This window comes from Gobio gobio, assembly GCF_949357685.1.
Source record: "Gobio gobio genome assembly, chromosome: 10".
NCBI lineage: Eukaryota > Metazoa > Chordata > Actinopteri > Cypriniformes > Gobionidae > Gobio > Gobio gobio.
The window spans coordinates 40,949,679-40,965,739 of record NC_137116.1 but is presented as its reverse complement, the minus strand read 5'-3'; the positions used below and the strand labels follow the sequence as shown (position 1 = coordinate 40,965,739).

The window sequence follows — 16,061 nt, the reverse complement described above, 5'->3', positions numbered from 1 at the left end:
ACACTTATTATTCTTAATATTTTTGATCTACCGATCTGAACGAAGATCATACGGAGATGATAATGGTATAGGTTTTCAAAACTCATCTTTCAAAAACTTGCACTTTGAAAAATGTCAAAGTTTGCGTTCTCAGGCCACCAAAATGCTGTTGTCGTGTAAATGAATGGCCAGAACGCTAAATTCTTTTCTGTTTTCAGTTGAACAGCCCCTAAAATAATAACTACCCAGCAAACATTGGTCTGACGAAAACAGTGTCTCCCTGGCTAAAAATAAATTGCGGTAGGACGGCATAAATCAGTGAAAATAATGTTACACAGAACATTTCCTAAAAATGCATTCAGATATGTCCGTTCAACTTTCATTTTGGAATAATTTTTCAACCATGACGGGACGTGTCGGAGTGTTATGCTTTAACTAAAGAAAACTAAGGTGAGGACTCAAATGCAGGATGGATAGAATTTATTACAGAGTTCGGGAGCCCTGCAGAGTTGGGGAGGCCTGGTCAGCACGGACAGGGCAGGGCGCCTGGGCGGCGCGTCTGGGACGGCAACAACCTCCGGAATGGTCTCTGACCTTTGACCACCGGAACTGTGACCACCGGAACAGTCACAGAGGGAGCCTTCCTTGTCCTCTTCCGTTTCGAGACCACTGGAACAGGGACCACCAGAACAGGGACCATCTCCCTGGCAGCTCTCTCCTGCTGGCAGGCAAGACTCTCCACCATAGCCTCAAAACTGCCTCTATTATATACGCTTCTGAGCAGCCAGTCCATTGGATCGTCAAGCACATGATTGAACAAGTCCTTACGAGCCTCCTCGCCAAGGTTCAACCCCTCTGCTGCAACCCCTCTACCGTCGGCCGAACTCCCTCATCTCCTTCCCCTGCTGACGGAGAGAGACGAGCTCCTTAAATTGGAGAATCCACTCGAATTGCAGACAGGAGACCGGTTGCGCACCTCTTCTCCGTTGAGTCCTCATGTGGTCGTTACGTTATGTTACGCTTTAACTAAAGAAAACTAAGGTGAGGACTCAAATGCAGGAAGGATAGATTTTATTACAAAAACAAGCATAATCACAAAACAAAAACCCACGAGGGGGAAAACACATAATCAACAAAACAACAACTCTAAAACATACCATACTTGAAAACATATCAACGGGATCACAGGGAACAGGGAACAGGAGACGCTAGACAATGTACCGACATAGACTGCCAAACACAAGGAACTTAAGAAGGGTAACAGATCATGAGGGAACAGGTGGAAGAAATCACACAATAATCAGATAACAAGGGGGAGGGATCAGACAGAGACACGAGCACATGGCCCAAAATAACAAAACACAAGACAGGACAGGCATGCGACACAGAGGGACGTCATTTCGACAGTCAAAATTTAAATTAAACATCTAAATGTTTGCTGGGTAATGGTTTTTACAATGGAAATGAATCAATGCTCAAATTACTTAAACCGGACTATGACTTTCTTCTAGAGCTGCTGTACAGCCAACACAATATGTGTTGCATTAATTTCCTGTTATCACTGTAAAGCTGCTTTGAAAAAATCTGTATTGTAAAAGGCGCTATATAAATAAGGGTGACTTGGCTTAACGACCGGCAATTGACAAGTAGTTGCAAATGTAATCATAGTTAGTAGAATGTGTAAACCATTTTTGGATCTCATAGATGAAAGAAAATAATATGGGGGTGAGTAAAAATGTTTTCATTCATGGGTGAATAGTTCCTCAAGGCCCAATTTGATAGTGCACACTCTACTGGTTTTGTACAATAACTCTATACTTTCCCTCTTGATTTCTCTCTTCCTCTCCACTATCCCCACCGTGTCATAATTTCCCCAGATAAAATGCCCCGTGCGGCCATGTTGTAAATCCAAGCCTTGCTGCATGCCCCATTAGGCCGGTGATAAATATCCCTTCCGCTGGTTTCCTGAAGCCTGTGCGTGCAAATGAGCCTTTGAACAGTGTGAAGTCGTATCAACTCAGAGGCGGGATGTGGAGTTCATGGACGTTTTAGTGACAGACCTCAGTTGCAAGTTTTAAAAGACTCACTAATAGTGTTTAAAATACTCCCTTTTCATTCGTTCTTTTTTCAAGAATTGAATACTGTTTTCTGCACTGTCGAAATCTGGTGTAATGCGTCAGGCTAGCATGTGTGTGCCAGTGCAGAGCATCCACACAAATGCACTTCACTCAAGGTCACGGTGACGCCAGCAAGTTCTCAATAATTAAAGCCTCTCTCTGGGACCACTATTGCAGCCTCACAGTATGATAAGAACAGCAGAGGAAATTGTGTTCATCGCATACGTTAGCTATATTTTTTTTTTTTGTTAACAATAACAACGCTGGTCTACACAGGTTTAATAGATTTAAGATCTGACCACATCTGATATAACTTCAGGTAAATAAAACATTTCCATATCACGTGTATGTTTACATAAGTTCTGCGTTCAGATGCTGTGTTTGCAGCAATTAGGGATCGTAGCTTGTTATGCTGTATAGTTATTTATCTTGTGCCATCAGGGATTTAACTGTTATGGTTGAATAAAACACCGGTGCTATGGCTAATGATCTGTACTGTGTTTGTGTGAACTAGAAGTCTTGGCTTAAATGACGCGTGCAGTGTGTGATGTTAGGTTGCAAGTAGACAGGCATCCGTTTTACCATGATCTGACATGCGTGTGCCACCATGGCTCATTCATCCCACCAGAACATAATCCCAAGTACGCGTACACACACACATACGCAGCGAATGAGTCAGAATCATATGATCTGCTGTTGCCATAGCAACAGATCCCAGCAGTGGGCCCCGGCGAGGTGAGTCACATGAGAAGGGTGAGGAGCTCTCTGTGCTCCATGAGAGAGAGCTAGAGCCTAGTGATTCACACCACACACACACACACACTCGCTACAGGGCTGAGGATGCTCCAGCGTGCCCAGAGGCTTTAACACAGGGAGGGAATTGCTGGGTACTTCAGTCCTATTTTTAGCTGTGTTTGCGCACGTCTGCATGCAGCATCCCGGTGTCTTAGACATCTGTGGAAAGGGAGGTGCCAACATCCTCATTGTGCCTTACTAGCGTTTACCTAGTAGATGCATACGTCTGAGGTAGCCACGTGGGCTATGACACGGCTCACGCAGAATCTACGCCCATCTGTAGATTTCCATTGAACAGGAAGGCCATGTTTATTCATCCTTTAACAATCAACCCTAAAAGAAGCTAATGCAATTTAAAACTTACTTAAAATTATTATTAATAGACATCTCAAGCATTTTTTTTTTTCAAAATGCATGTTTTAGTATACTTTATGAGCATTTTCTTTATAATAAACATCCCTTTAACTTTAATTGTTATAGCTATTGGATACATTCATAATTATCAGGGTCCACAGTAAAAACATAAAATGTATTCAGATATAATACATGTACTCCAATATATTGGTAAATTGTGTGGACAATATAATATCTATTTTCAGTCATTTTAATTCATTTTTATGTAGGAACAAAATCTTAAATCATAAAATCATTTGTAAATTTAAATATCAGAAATATTTTCTAAATCCAATTAATTACATCTTTTAGTAATTTAGCATCAGTTCAGTTCATTTACAGTCAATCCATTAAACTTTTTGGTTAATATAATCATACTTTCTGTGATCAGTAAGAGTCTTTTTAAATGATCAATTCCACTGATTATCCAATAAAAGTAGTGTGGAAAAGGAAAAGTCCATTCTGGATCTGGGCATTTAGCAGGTGGTGTTTCTGCAAGTGTACCCGGCCCCCAAAAAGCCTCCCTTTGGTGTTAAACATCTGCTTCTCCGGGACACATCTGCTAATGTGAGTCAAACACACACTCACACATAAACAAACACATATCCGGCTTATGTGTTACCTGTTTGTTGTTCTCCAGGCTCCAAACAGTAGGCGTAGACGAACAGATCTGCCTCCTACCCAGGGAACTAAACAGTCAGAGTTTGGTCTCTGTAAAACATGGTGCCAGGTGTCAATGGTCCCATAAGGTAAAAAAAATAAGTATTGCATTGATTTGTGAATGCTACACTCTAAAAATAAATGTTTCTATATGGCACCAAAAATGGCTCTTCGTCGTAATCATAGAGGAACCACTTTTGGTGCTATATAGCACCATATCTTAACATGTTCTGTATATATAGCGGTGCTATATAGCACCTTAGTTAGCGGTGCTATATAGCACCTTAGTCAAAGAACCGGTGAAGAACCTCTGAACAACCGCTGAAGAACCACTGAAGCACCAAAATTGGTGCTATATAGCACTTAAAAAGGTTCCCCTATGATTACAAGCCAAGAACCATTTTTGGTGCCATATAGAACCTTTTTTTTAGAGTATACTGTAATTCATAAGGATCTCAGACACAAGTGTTTTACATTAACCATCTATTCACTTTAAGGCATGCATTCTAAATCACTCTTTATCTTTACAGGAGTGCAGAACGTGTGATTAATGGGATGGCTTTAAGAAACATCTGCTGAAGACATTAATCAGCTATCTGCGATATCCATCTCAATTCACACAGCAAAATTGAAAAGAAACTCAATTGAGCCAGACCAGCCAAAGCCAAGGACGGTATAAATTCTCACAATGTCAGGAAGAAGAATGAGCTAGACACAATCAGACTCATCTGCAGGTGCAAAGAAATAGCCATTCTGATAGCAGAGAAGGGGAGAAAGCATCAGTAGAGCTCAGATTTTAGCCAGTGTCATCTCTCACTTTGATGGGGTTATTGATTTAAAATGTGGGGAAAACAACCTTATCTTGAACTAAATGACTTGTCATGACTTTGGACAGATCTGGACACCCATGTGAGTTTCACAGGTAGGAGGTAAGAATTTACTCTGCAATCACCGAAAGGTATTTCATCAGAATTTGGACGCAGATTACGTGTCTGCTGACGTATGAACGAGTTCGTGACTCGTGCGTATACCTAGTAATTTGCGCTCTGCCAATCGTGTAAGGAGAAGTAAGTTGTGCTTTGAATTTTAACAACTGGAGGACAAAACAGGGAGTGGGTTGGTTAGAAGTGTTGTCGCGGACAACGCCCACGGATGTGTCAGCGTGACCCCAAAGTTACTATTTTAGGCTGATAGAGAATACACAATAGTGGGCTTTGCGTCAGGCGGCGCGCTCACTCACTTACTCTGCGCATTTCTGGACAGGTTCAGTCGTGAGCACGGATACGGCACATCAACGAGGATTCATTCTATGGGAGGCATCAAATTGATTCTTCAGGTTATTGTCACTCATTGAGACCTATATGAAAACACTCGCGTCTGATTCGCACTCTTCGACATCCAGTAAGTGACCGGGTTTTCCTTCATTTAGCCTAGTAAACGACGTGATAAAAGATGCGAGAGATTTTTCATCGATGCTTGCGTTGTGTCAACTTATTTGGTATTCCTGTCATGCACAGAGCGTTTTATCACGCTGCACGCAGTTCATGTCGACAATTCACAGCAGCAATTGCTGGTCAGTTGTTTGTTATTTACGAGGTTTCTCTGAGGCGCGTCAGTTTTAGGTCAGCGTGACACAAATATTTGACCTTGAGGATGCTGCAAGACGCGTGGTACTCTCTACATACATGACAACGTTAAGCCCCGCTTGTTCCACGTGTTAGTGCTTTTAAACAATCGTAAGCGTATTGCTCGTGTCGATTCGTGTTGAAAGATCAGTGAATGAGGGAGGGTTTAGGTGAATGGTATTATTGTCCGTGACTGCAGTCAGGCGCATCCTCAGGTGATGCTTAAGCTGGCGAGTTTCTCTGAAAACTTGACGACGATGCACGTGATTTATTTAATTAGGGCATACATTACTCGTTTTCATTTGTGTATGAATTAAAACAATTATGTTTGAAAACACAGGGCTAAATGTTTTACTTCATATTCAAAAGAAAACGAATTAAATAAATCACGTGCATTATTTTAAATTGTAACTTGTAATGCAACTTTTGTCATTACGGGAACGTATGCAATATAGGCTATGTTTTGGGTTAGCCAGATTTATTTTAAAGAAATGCTTTTATTCTGCACAGAAAAAATATATTATTTCATATTGTTATTTCTTTCAGTGTTCATTGGTCTTTGCTTTGGATAAGAACGTCTAGGCTACTAAATTAATTGATGTACCATAGCCTTATACTATTTAATCCCATATATAGGTTCAGAAAAATCTTGCCTTGAATGCTATAGACGTAAGATTCATTCAGGTTATAATAAATCAGAATAATATTTAAGCTTGAGTTATACAATTCAACAGCCAACAGAACACTCATCAGGAAAAACTCATTTCTTGTGGCCCAATTTCTCATCTTTTAATTTTCATGCTCTTGTAATGCAATTTTCATCATAACAGAAACATATAATGCTGATGAAATGTAAGCCTGTGCATATATTTAAAATGAATTAGTTCTATCAAATCGATTAGTCACGATTAATTGCATCTAACATCAAAGTTTATATATATTAGTAAATGCTGCTCGATGGCAAGTGGAAATCCTGGTTTAATTCAGCCAGGCTATATGTTTGAACCAGAAACAGATTCAGAAGAAGAAGTGGAAGAGTGAATTATACAGGCTCGTCTACAAGTCGATGTATCAGAATGGTAATGTGTTTTATGTATCGCTCTCTACAACGTCGGACACATTACGGTAATTAATATGACCAGCCTTTTGCTTGACTACATTATCAAACAGCTTATAATGTGTTGCTAATGTTACACAAACCATGTTCCCGTTCGCCATCTCCGTCTGCCTTCTAATCAGTATCCGTAGAAACGCTTTGAACAACTTAGAAAGTCAGAGGAAAAAAGTATTCATAATTCACCCGTTTTATTGCTAAATGTACGATTTTTCAAATCAACAGAAAAATATACCTGGATAACCTGGCTTCTTTTGAGACTCCCCTGCTGCACACACAGCAGTTAATGATATGCTAAAGCCCATCCACAAGTTGATGTGATTGGTTAAAAAGATGTGACGTAGTGAACACTAGCGATTTTAAACCATTGTTGAGAGACTGTCTTTGGTTTATTGCAGTTTTAATGAGAAAACAGTAAGCAATGGCGTTGACTTATGAATTTGCACATGGGTTGTCTTTAAGCATATTAAAAACACTGTTTTTAATATGCTTAAAGACAAACCATGTGAACACCACATAGACATATTAAAAACTTGATTTTCACCACAGGGGGTCTTTAAAGTGACAGCAGCCTCATAAACATACTGCTATCTTTGTCCTCAATGTTAATCTAACAACAAAAGAAAATCACTCACTACTCTTGACTGGTTGAGCCCTGCTGGAGCAGCTCTAAATATTCACAGTGCTATCAAATTAAAGATAAATTATGAACAGTGAAAGTAACAGTATCCCCTATAATACATTTTAACAGGCATAATTTGGCATGAAAATAACTGAAGAAAATGTCTATTTGCTAAGCCAACTAATTTGATTCATATTCTTTTGGTTTATCTAATATTTTTTTTTATTAAAAATGCAATGAAAATACAGGTATTGGTACTCTGTATCGGCAAGTATTACAAATAAATGTAGGCCTATCATACTCATTCTGGACAACCAAATAGTTGTATGAATTTATTTGTTCCACCTGACATGGAGAGTGTACCAACCTACTATTGAAATTAGCAGTTTTTACAAGTATTTGAAAGAGATCTACAAACCTTTTCACTCTGCCACTAGAATCAGCTGGGGTCTTCTGGATGATGAATTATTATGTTTACTGTTATTACCTTGTCAATTCATAATACAAGAGCCATGTTTGCAGTTGTGCCACCTTGACATCAACAGCTTTAAAACTACTGATATTTATAAACATTGTTTATATGAAATGTTTCAAAACTAAAATTATGCCATATCATTTATTTATTTTATTATTATTATTAAGCACCATTTTAAATAGTTTTCTTAGTCTGTTAATTTGTTCAGACAGTTGCACCACCTGACATTTTGGGGGTCTAAGATAACAAAGCATAAAATAATATGTATTATTTGAATCATTTTAAAAGGAAATAATTTACTTGGACACAAAATATGCACGTCATGTCATTGATCCATATACAGCTTGGAAAAAAATAAGAGACCACTTAACATTAAGAAATCAATGTTAAGTGATCTCTTAAGTTTTTCCAGAGCTGTGTATGTATATATATATAGATGAGTATATATGAACATATATATTTAAATCAACATATTGTTAATAGATTTAAATAGTTTTCAATGGAATTTATGCTGCACCAAAGGGCATGTTAATTCAAATGTCAACTACCCAAAAGAGCTACTGATTTTCATAATCTCTGCCACCAGTTTTCCCTTCACATTCTGTTCTGGCATTAAGAGAGCAGAAACTTTATTTAGCTGTTCAGTTAAGCAATTATTCTAGTACAATATGTACAATATTGTAGAACAATTATTGTTGTAGCAATCCTAAAAATAAATATAATATACTTTTCTAGAAGATGGACATTGGTTCTCTGAATTTCCATGATTAATTTGCCGCTGTCAAAACATGCAGTTACCATAATCACTGTATTATGTCAGTGTGATCTTTTCATGAACATGAAAATCTGGTTCACGGATGCTCTCAAGCACTGGATAGATGAGCTGTCACTCACTGTTCTGATATAGAAAGCATGCAGGTTCACAGGAAGATGTGAGAATTTCATCAAGCTCCATTGCCTAGCAACCCAGACAGATAAAATAAGTATATTTGCACATTAATGTGCAGTTGAATCAACAGGATATTTAGCTAGACCAATATTGGATAACCATAGTAGGGTCTGATCAGCACCGCAATTTTATATTCTCGGGGAAAATGTTGAAGAATGCAGTCAACAGTAGGGAGGCTTAGATTTGGGTGTCTTAGTTGCATTCCTCAGGATCAACTGACCAAGCACATTCTCTGCATTAGGAATGATCAGAACCCATGTGTTTAATGCACAGCAAAATAAGACTGACTAAGCGCAGGGTGAGCAGCAATCTTCAGGTCTAGTTTGCTCTCTTCTGAAATATAATCCCTTCCATAATAATGACGTAGAGAACTTACTGGCCTGCTGCCCGGACAGGCTGTTTTGGACCTGAACGCTGTGCAAAATGTCACAGTGGGTGCAAAAGTTCAAACTCAGTGTGTGATGGTCCTTTGATGTTTATCATCATTGACCATGTGACAAAACAATGCACAATTGCACATGCCAATAATTTCATATGATGTGTATGTTTGCTCTTAACAGTGGTTGGATTCCTCCCCATTTCGATCCCCAAGCAGATTTGAGGCGGTTTGTAGGTTGTCATGGGCGGTGGTGGGTGGGCATCTCCTAGCAACACAGCAACGTCTTGTGTCCTCTTGTATTTGAGATAAGCTGTATAGATTTTTTTTCAGTGCCTCAGGCTGCTTCTCATTACCAAAGATAAACAGAGGTGGGAAGAGCAAAGATGGCGGCTTTGTTGCCACATTCCCTAGTCATTGAGTAGATAAAAATCTCAGCTCATGCATCACCTCTCCCTTATTTATCATGAAAAGCACCCCTATGGTCTAGATTAAAAGCTTGTCAGTGACTGCCTCTTTTTTAATCTCAGGCTGTGATGTACTGGATTTCATCCATTAGTTGAACACTAAACCAAAATTCGTTCCAATGGGCTGCTGATAAGACCCTACCCTTTTACACTTCTGTGCAAACCTAGTAGTACATTTTGGCTTTAGTATGACACCAGTCTCTAGGACCCATACAAACTAAATTGATACCTTAGGCAGCAAATAAACAACCTTGAGAGACTTTAGGAAGTGAAATTATGTCTGTCAAAAGATGCAAAAGTTCAGTGTGTCTTTTTTGTAGTTAACATGTTAATGCATTTTGTTCCTTTGTAAGAGAATATAATGAAATGCTGTGTAAGTTTTGGGTTCAGATGTTTATTTAGATGACACATGTAGCAGAATCATATGCATTTAAAAAGAATGATTTCAACAGCAGGGCCCACACACATTGTGTATTCCTGAAGTTGCATCAAAATGAATGGAAACCCTGAACTCCACACTTCAAGCTTTCTCCACACTGTACTTGCAATTGTAAGAAAAATTATTTTGTCACTGGTGTTTGATAATCTTCTCATTAATATTAGTATGCAAATATGTTATACGTGTTGAGCTTGTGTTTTGCCATACTAAGTGCAAATTGCTTTTATTAATGTATTTATATACACTACCATTCAAAAGTTTTAAAGAAATGAATTATTTTATTCAGCAAATATGTATTAATTTGACAGTAAATACATTTATTAATGTTAAAAAAGAATTCCATTTCAAATAAATGCAGTTTTTTTTAAACTTTCTATTCATCAACCCTTACAAAAAGTATACTTCAAGCATATTTTATTAAGTATACTTAAATTCAAGTATATTTTAAGTACACTTTATGTAGTAAATATACTAATATCATGTACTAGTAGTAGGTGTACTATTTCAAAACTACTTTGGACTAAATATACTTTAAGTGTAACAGTAGTAAACATTTTTTGTTTGTTCTGCAACTAGGTGTTACTAGAACTTATAGCGAGGTATACTGATTCTATTCTAGTTAAATACTTGTAGCACATTTTTTTAGTTTATGAAATTACACTTTAAAGTATACTCTCAGTAAACTACTTGTTTAGTAGTTTTATAAGTATGCTTGTAAGTTTTCTTTTAAGTGAATTTAACATTATACTCATAGTTTACTATTGTATTTATATATTATTTTTTGCAATTTAAGTGTAAAACTATGTTCCTATTTAGGTATACATTTTTATATTTGAAATATACCTGTACTTCAACTCTTTAGCCGCTGGCGTAAAAAAAAAACCTTGCCAGCTAGCACCAGTATTTTTTATAATTTTCACAAAGCTTTCATGGCCCCCAGAAGATTCTGAACATGCAATATATGAAACTAGATGGCACTGGTCAGAAAAATCTTCCAATCTGTCCTACCAGTGCTTGCCTTGGCTTCCATTACAACAGATTGCTTAGCTTTTCATGTAATGTATTCTATAGTCCAGAGCCAAAAGCAATATTAAGATAGTTTTAATAAATCAGAGTAATATTTAGGCTTGAGTTATAAAATTCAGCAGTCAACAGAACAAATTTGTTAAATGTAACACAAATGGACATGAATTTGGAAGATGATTAAGTCTATATTATGTATCCCATAACCGTAAGTTTATCTCTTGTGGCACGATTTCTCATATATTCATGCTCTTTTCACAGGAGCACAAACCTTCATTCTCCACACCTGTATCAAGCCAAAGGGGCAGTTATTGTGACCTCCAATCTTCTCTGCTCTTCTTTCACACCTTTAATTGTTGGGATCACCACGACACGGCACAGCCATGCCCAAGAGCAGTAAAGTGACTCAGCGCGAGCACAGTAATGAGCATGTTACAGAGTCTGTGGCTGACCTCCTGGCGCTGGAGGCTCCCATGGACTACAAGAGCAGCCAGATGAGCATGAACATGACAGGAGGGGGCCCTCCGCCCATAGGCAAACCAGACATCTCCCCTGACCTGGAAGACGGTCGACCTGCCTGGAACAGTAAGCTGCAATACATCCTGGCCCAGGTGGGCTTCTCGGTGGGCCTGGGTAACGTGTGGCGTTTCCCTTATCTTTGCCAGAAGAACGGAGGAGGTGAGTTACTTATTAGTGATGTGCATTTGTAACCATTTCGAGGTTCAACCCAAACAATTAAGAACAAAAAAGGAGAAATGTTCATGCACTGGTTGCATGATCGATTTCAATCTCAAAAAGACAGAAAAGCACCAATTAAGATTCACAAATGTTTTCCTCAGGTGTTTTGCACTGGATTTCATCCAGTAGTTGAAAACTAAATCAACATTCTCTCCAATTTGTTGATGACAATAACATTTTAAGATGAATTTTAAAGCAATAATTTACTCTTTAGTACAATGTTACACTTTTGAACCTAGCAGTTTGGTTTTAGTATGACACGATCCTCTAGAATTTTTAGTATAAAAACTAAACCGATAACTTTGCAATAAATAAACAACCTTGAGAGACTGAGGGAGTGAAATTAGGGCTGTCATAAGATGTGAAAATTCAATGTCTTCTATCTATTTGTTATAGTTAACATGTTAATGCATTTAGTTCCTTTGTAAGGGAAGATAACAAAATACTGTGTTGGGTTCAGAAGTTCATTTGGATGACACATGTAGCAGAATGATGTGCATATATAAAGACAAACGAGAGGTTGCTTTCAGCAGCAGTGCCCACACACATAGTGTTTTCCTCAAAACGCATCAAAATGCACAACGAACTCAAACCTTGAAGTCACTCCAAATTTTCAATAAATAACTTTCTCCACATTTTAATTGCATATCAAAAACACCATGAAAGAATAATAAATGTTTTCTAGTAAATAACATTTATTTATATAGCACCAAAAAAAACGTCAGAGAATGAAGATGTATTTTAAACCTTGATTTAAAAACCATGAGTGGTGAAGATGCAAGGTGGATGTCAAGTGGCAACTGATTCTATAAGCTAAGGGCAGTGATCGAAGAAGCTCTATCACCCTTTTGATTTAACAGAGATTGAGGGATTTAAGAGTGCTTTATCAAAAACAAACAAAAACAAAAATTGAGGTCATATAGTCATTTTGGCCGATATCAACAACCTTGCAGCAACACTCTGGACCATCTGAAGGTGTGAACGTGAAATTGCGCTACAGTAGTCTAATCGTGAGGTAATAGAAGCGTGAATATGATGATTAATCAGAAATTATTAAATTATTTTGTTATATATAAAGATAATTCTATAGTTGTGAACTATATTTCACATTTTTATGAAGCCATATGATAGCATTGTGTGACTGACTATGTCAGTTATTCTTTGATAATCTTCACCTCCAGTGAGCTGTTAAAGCTGCAGTCCGTAACTTTTTTTGGCAAAAATTATCCAAAATCATTTGAGCGAGTACATAACCAACAAGTGTTCAAAACGATCTCCTTACCTTAGTCCGATACACAGCGTTAAGCTTGTAATAATGTGTGATAATTTGAGTGGTACTGGTGGATTTCTGTGGGAAATTCGAGCATGTCTTTGCGTCATTACGTCATGTCTGTATACATAAAGAAGGAGTCCGGCTAGCTAGGCTATATCGCATGTGAGGATGCTGCAGGTGGCTGATCATTTGTTGCCTTTTCTCACAGCAGCTAGAATAATTAAACGTATCATTTTTATGGCGGAATGTAATCCAGAAAGGTCAAAACATTAGATTCATCCGTGCTGAGGAGCAGTCCCGATGCACAACCCACGTACAGATGATAATTCCGCAAATAACTGCAATTGCAGGCGACAAAGAGGAAAAACTTACGGACTGCAGCTTTAACCACTGTGACCGGATCGATTCAGTGCTCACTCAGGAACTGGATCAGACTGATTAGTGGCCAGTTTTGTGAACGGGATAAACGATTCATTAAATAGATCTGACACAAATTAGACTTTTCTCTCTTATGAATGTGTCAATAAGAGCTAGGAGAGATGTCAACATTTGTAGTGAACAACAACTTGATTTTCAGCTTCTTATACAAAGCTATTGTATGATTTCAAAAGACTATTCAGTAAGTCTTATGGAGCACTTTTATTGTTTTTTTTTGTGTGTCTTTTTGGAGCTTGACAGCCCCAGTTCTCATTCACTTTCATTGTATAGATTGGTGGAGTGTGAGGAAATGACAGTGAATTAAAATTTTTGTGTGAACTATTCCTTTAATGTTTTCACTCTTCTTTATTAATCTATTTAGCTCTGAAAACTTTCCATTGAGACAGTCTTTTTTTGGGTCAGCTGTGTGCCTTGTGCGATGTGGTCTCTCTAAATTTATTAAGCTGACGATAGTGTTATTTAGGGCAGCAATGTTATATGGGCTGTTTAAAAACAAGAAAGTCAAGGCCAGTGTGCTCCTATATTGTGAATTTATACGTCATAATACAATAATTTTCCTGCTTTCATTGCTGTTTGGCTGCTTGGACTATTCTTCATTGTTCATATCCTCCTTTAATATGAAATGTACTATTTCATGCTCACAGTCTCTGGTCAGAAATGTGGTGTAGAATGATTTCAGGAAATTGATGATTTAATGATAACTTAATCAGCTTAGTCTCTTCAAAGTTAAATATATCCACAAAATATAATGAATTAAGGTAATCCCATGAAATTGTTTTGGCATAAAACTTACTATGTTTTGTTAAAAAAAGAAAATATCTCAAATGTATTCTCTGAAAATAAGGTAAGCAAAATTGATAAGATATTAAGACACGTACATTTATGTTGTTAACTTTAAACATATTTACTGGAAACAATACAATTAGTATTTGCAGTGCATAATTGATTGCATTGCAAATTATCTGGAGAAAAAAACGATTTATAATGAAAATAGTATAGTAACAACCTATGTTAAAAAAGGTTCTAAAAAGACTTCAATGTTATCTGAAAGTGAAACCTGACATCTTAATTAGATCGTCGTATCTTGTCCTTGCTTGTCTTGCAATTATGAATGTTTCCCAGAAGGCCTTGTTTACGCACCCTTGCTCTCTCCATCTTCTCTCTTCCATCTGTCCGACCATCCCTTTCTCTTTCCTCCCGTCTCCTCTTTTCCACGCAAGACCTGTTTGTTTCCTTTTCATTAATCGCATGCATAAATAAAGCCCAGACAAAAAAGCCTCCACAAAGCAACATCGAACACAAAAGAAATGCTGTAATCAACCTGATAACAAGCAGTCCTTCGTCATAAGCTGAGGCCAAGAGAGTGCTTCGCTGTGATCATCCCTGGCTCTAATTACACTTATAACCTCCCAAGAGGATGGGTTCGTGGTCATCTGCCTGCACTGTGCGCTTCATGTCTGTAGGAGAAGTTATTTTCAGATTGTTCTTTGACTTCAAACAGAGGCTGCTCTGCTCAGACCATACTCTTCGTCACCATGGAGTTAGTTTGACGTCAGGGCTCAGCAGCGTGACTTGCTGTTTTCTTCTGTTGTCTGTCTGTTCATTCATGCCTACTGAGGCTCAGGCTGTCATTAGCCTATAGAAGATACCATCTGCTGCATCTGGGTGGTTGAAATTTAGCAAGAAGATGTATGGAAAACAAAAAAATCTTTCCAGTTATGATTTCGCTTCAATCAAGAGAACCACTGATTGGTTGTTTCTTCCTTTATGTTTTCTAAAGTAACAGTGCTTGCTCACTTAGCCCGGCTTCCAGAGATGAAATATGGATCTGTCGATTTTTTTATTTATTTCATTTAATATTTCCTTTTATTGAAACCCTAAAGAATTGTATGAATATGGCCTGTACCTCTCACTGAGAGAAAGCACGTTATCAGCATGTGAGAGACTGTGTGTCTGTGTGTGCGTGTGCTGTATTCCGTGTGACAGATCAGTATTGGAGGTGGATTACGGGCATCCTAAGAGATGGGTGGACTTGTTGTTCTGGGCAAGCTGGTGCCTGCTCCAGAATCTGGAAGGTCACTACGTGCCTAATTCCGGGGTGAAAGTGTCAACAAGTGATATATGTATATTCCACTGACAATGTGTGGAAATTTACCATTCTCTCTGAGCCAATCAGAAACATCCACCTTGCTGTAATGACGTGGCTAGACCTTGAAAACAGTATAACTGTTGAGAAATTGTATGTACGATAGGCGAGTAGAGGGAGCGCGGCCTACGAACTCCTTGTGAGACTTGAAGCTGGCTTCTGCTGATGAAACTGCAAACTATTCTTCAGTACATTTTTCTTTCATTAATAACACTCCTGACTCTTGGTCTTCATTTTTTACTACTGGTCCTGGGTCCTCAACTGTTACCCCAACAATATAATATCTCTCTTCTGATGAGAAAAAAAAAACAGTTTTACACTATATTGTTAGTGGAAAGTTAGGGTGTTAATATCTTACGACAATTAATTATTGTCTTGAAAAACTAAAGTTAGTGAACTAATGCTGATATTGATTTACTACTGATATTGGTG

At 37.9% G+C, this 16,061-nt stretch overlaps 1 protein-coding gene across 1 annotated transcript in view; it reads left to right on the top strand.

Moving 5' to 3' along the window:
- Positions 1-4,941: 4,941 nt before the first annotated feature.
- The window catches only part of slc6a17 (solute carrier family 6 member 17), a 35,458-nt gene continuing 24,338 nt past the window's right edge, over positions 4,942-16,061 (top strand). The window contains exons 1-2 of the mRNA XM_079826251.1: positions 4,942-5,345; positions 11,296-11,712. Coding sequence (XP_079682377.1) covers positions 11,418-11,712 — 295 coding nt within the window. The 5' untranslated portion in view covers positions 4,942-5,345; positions 11,296-11,417. The remainder of the gene's footprint in view (positions 5,346-11,295; positions 11,713-16,061) is intronic.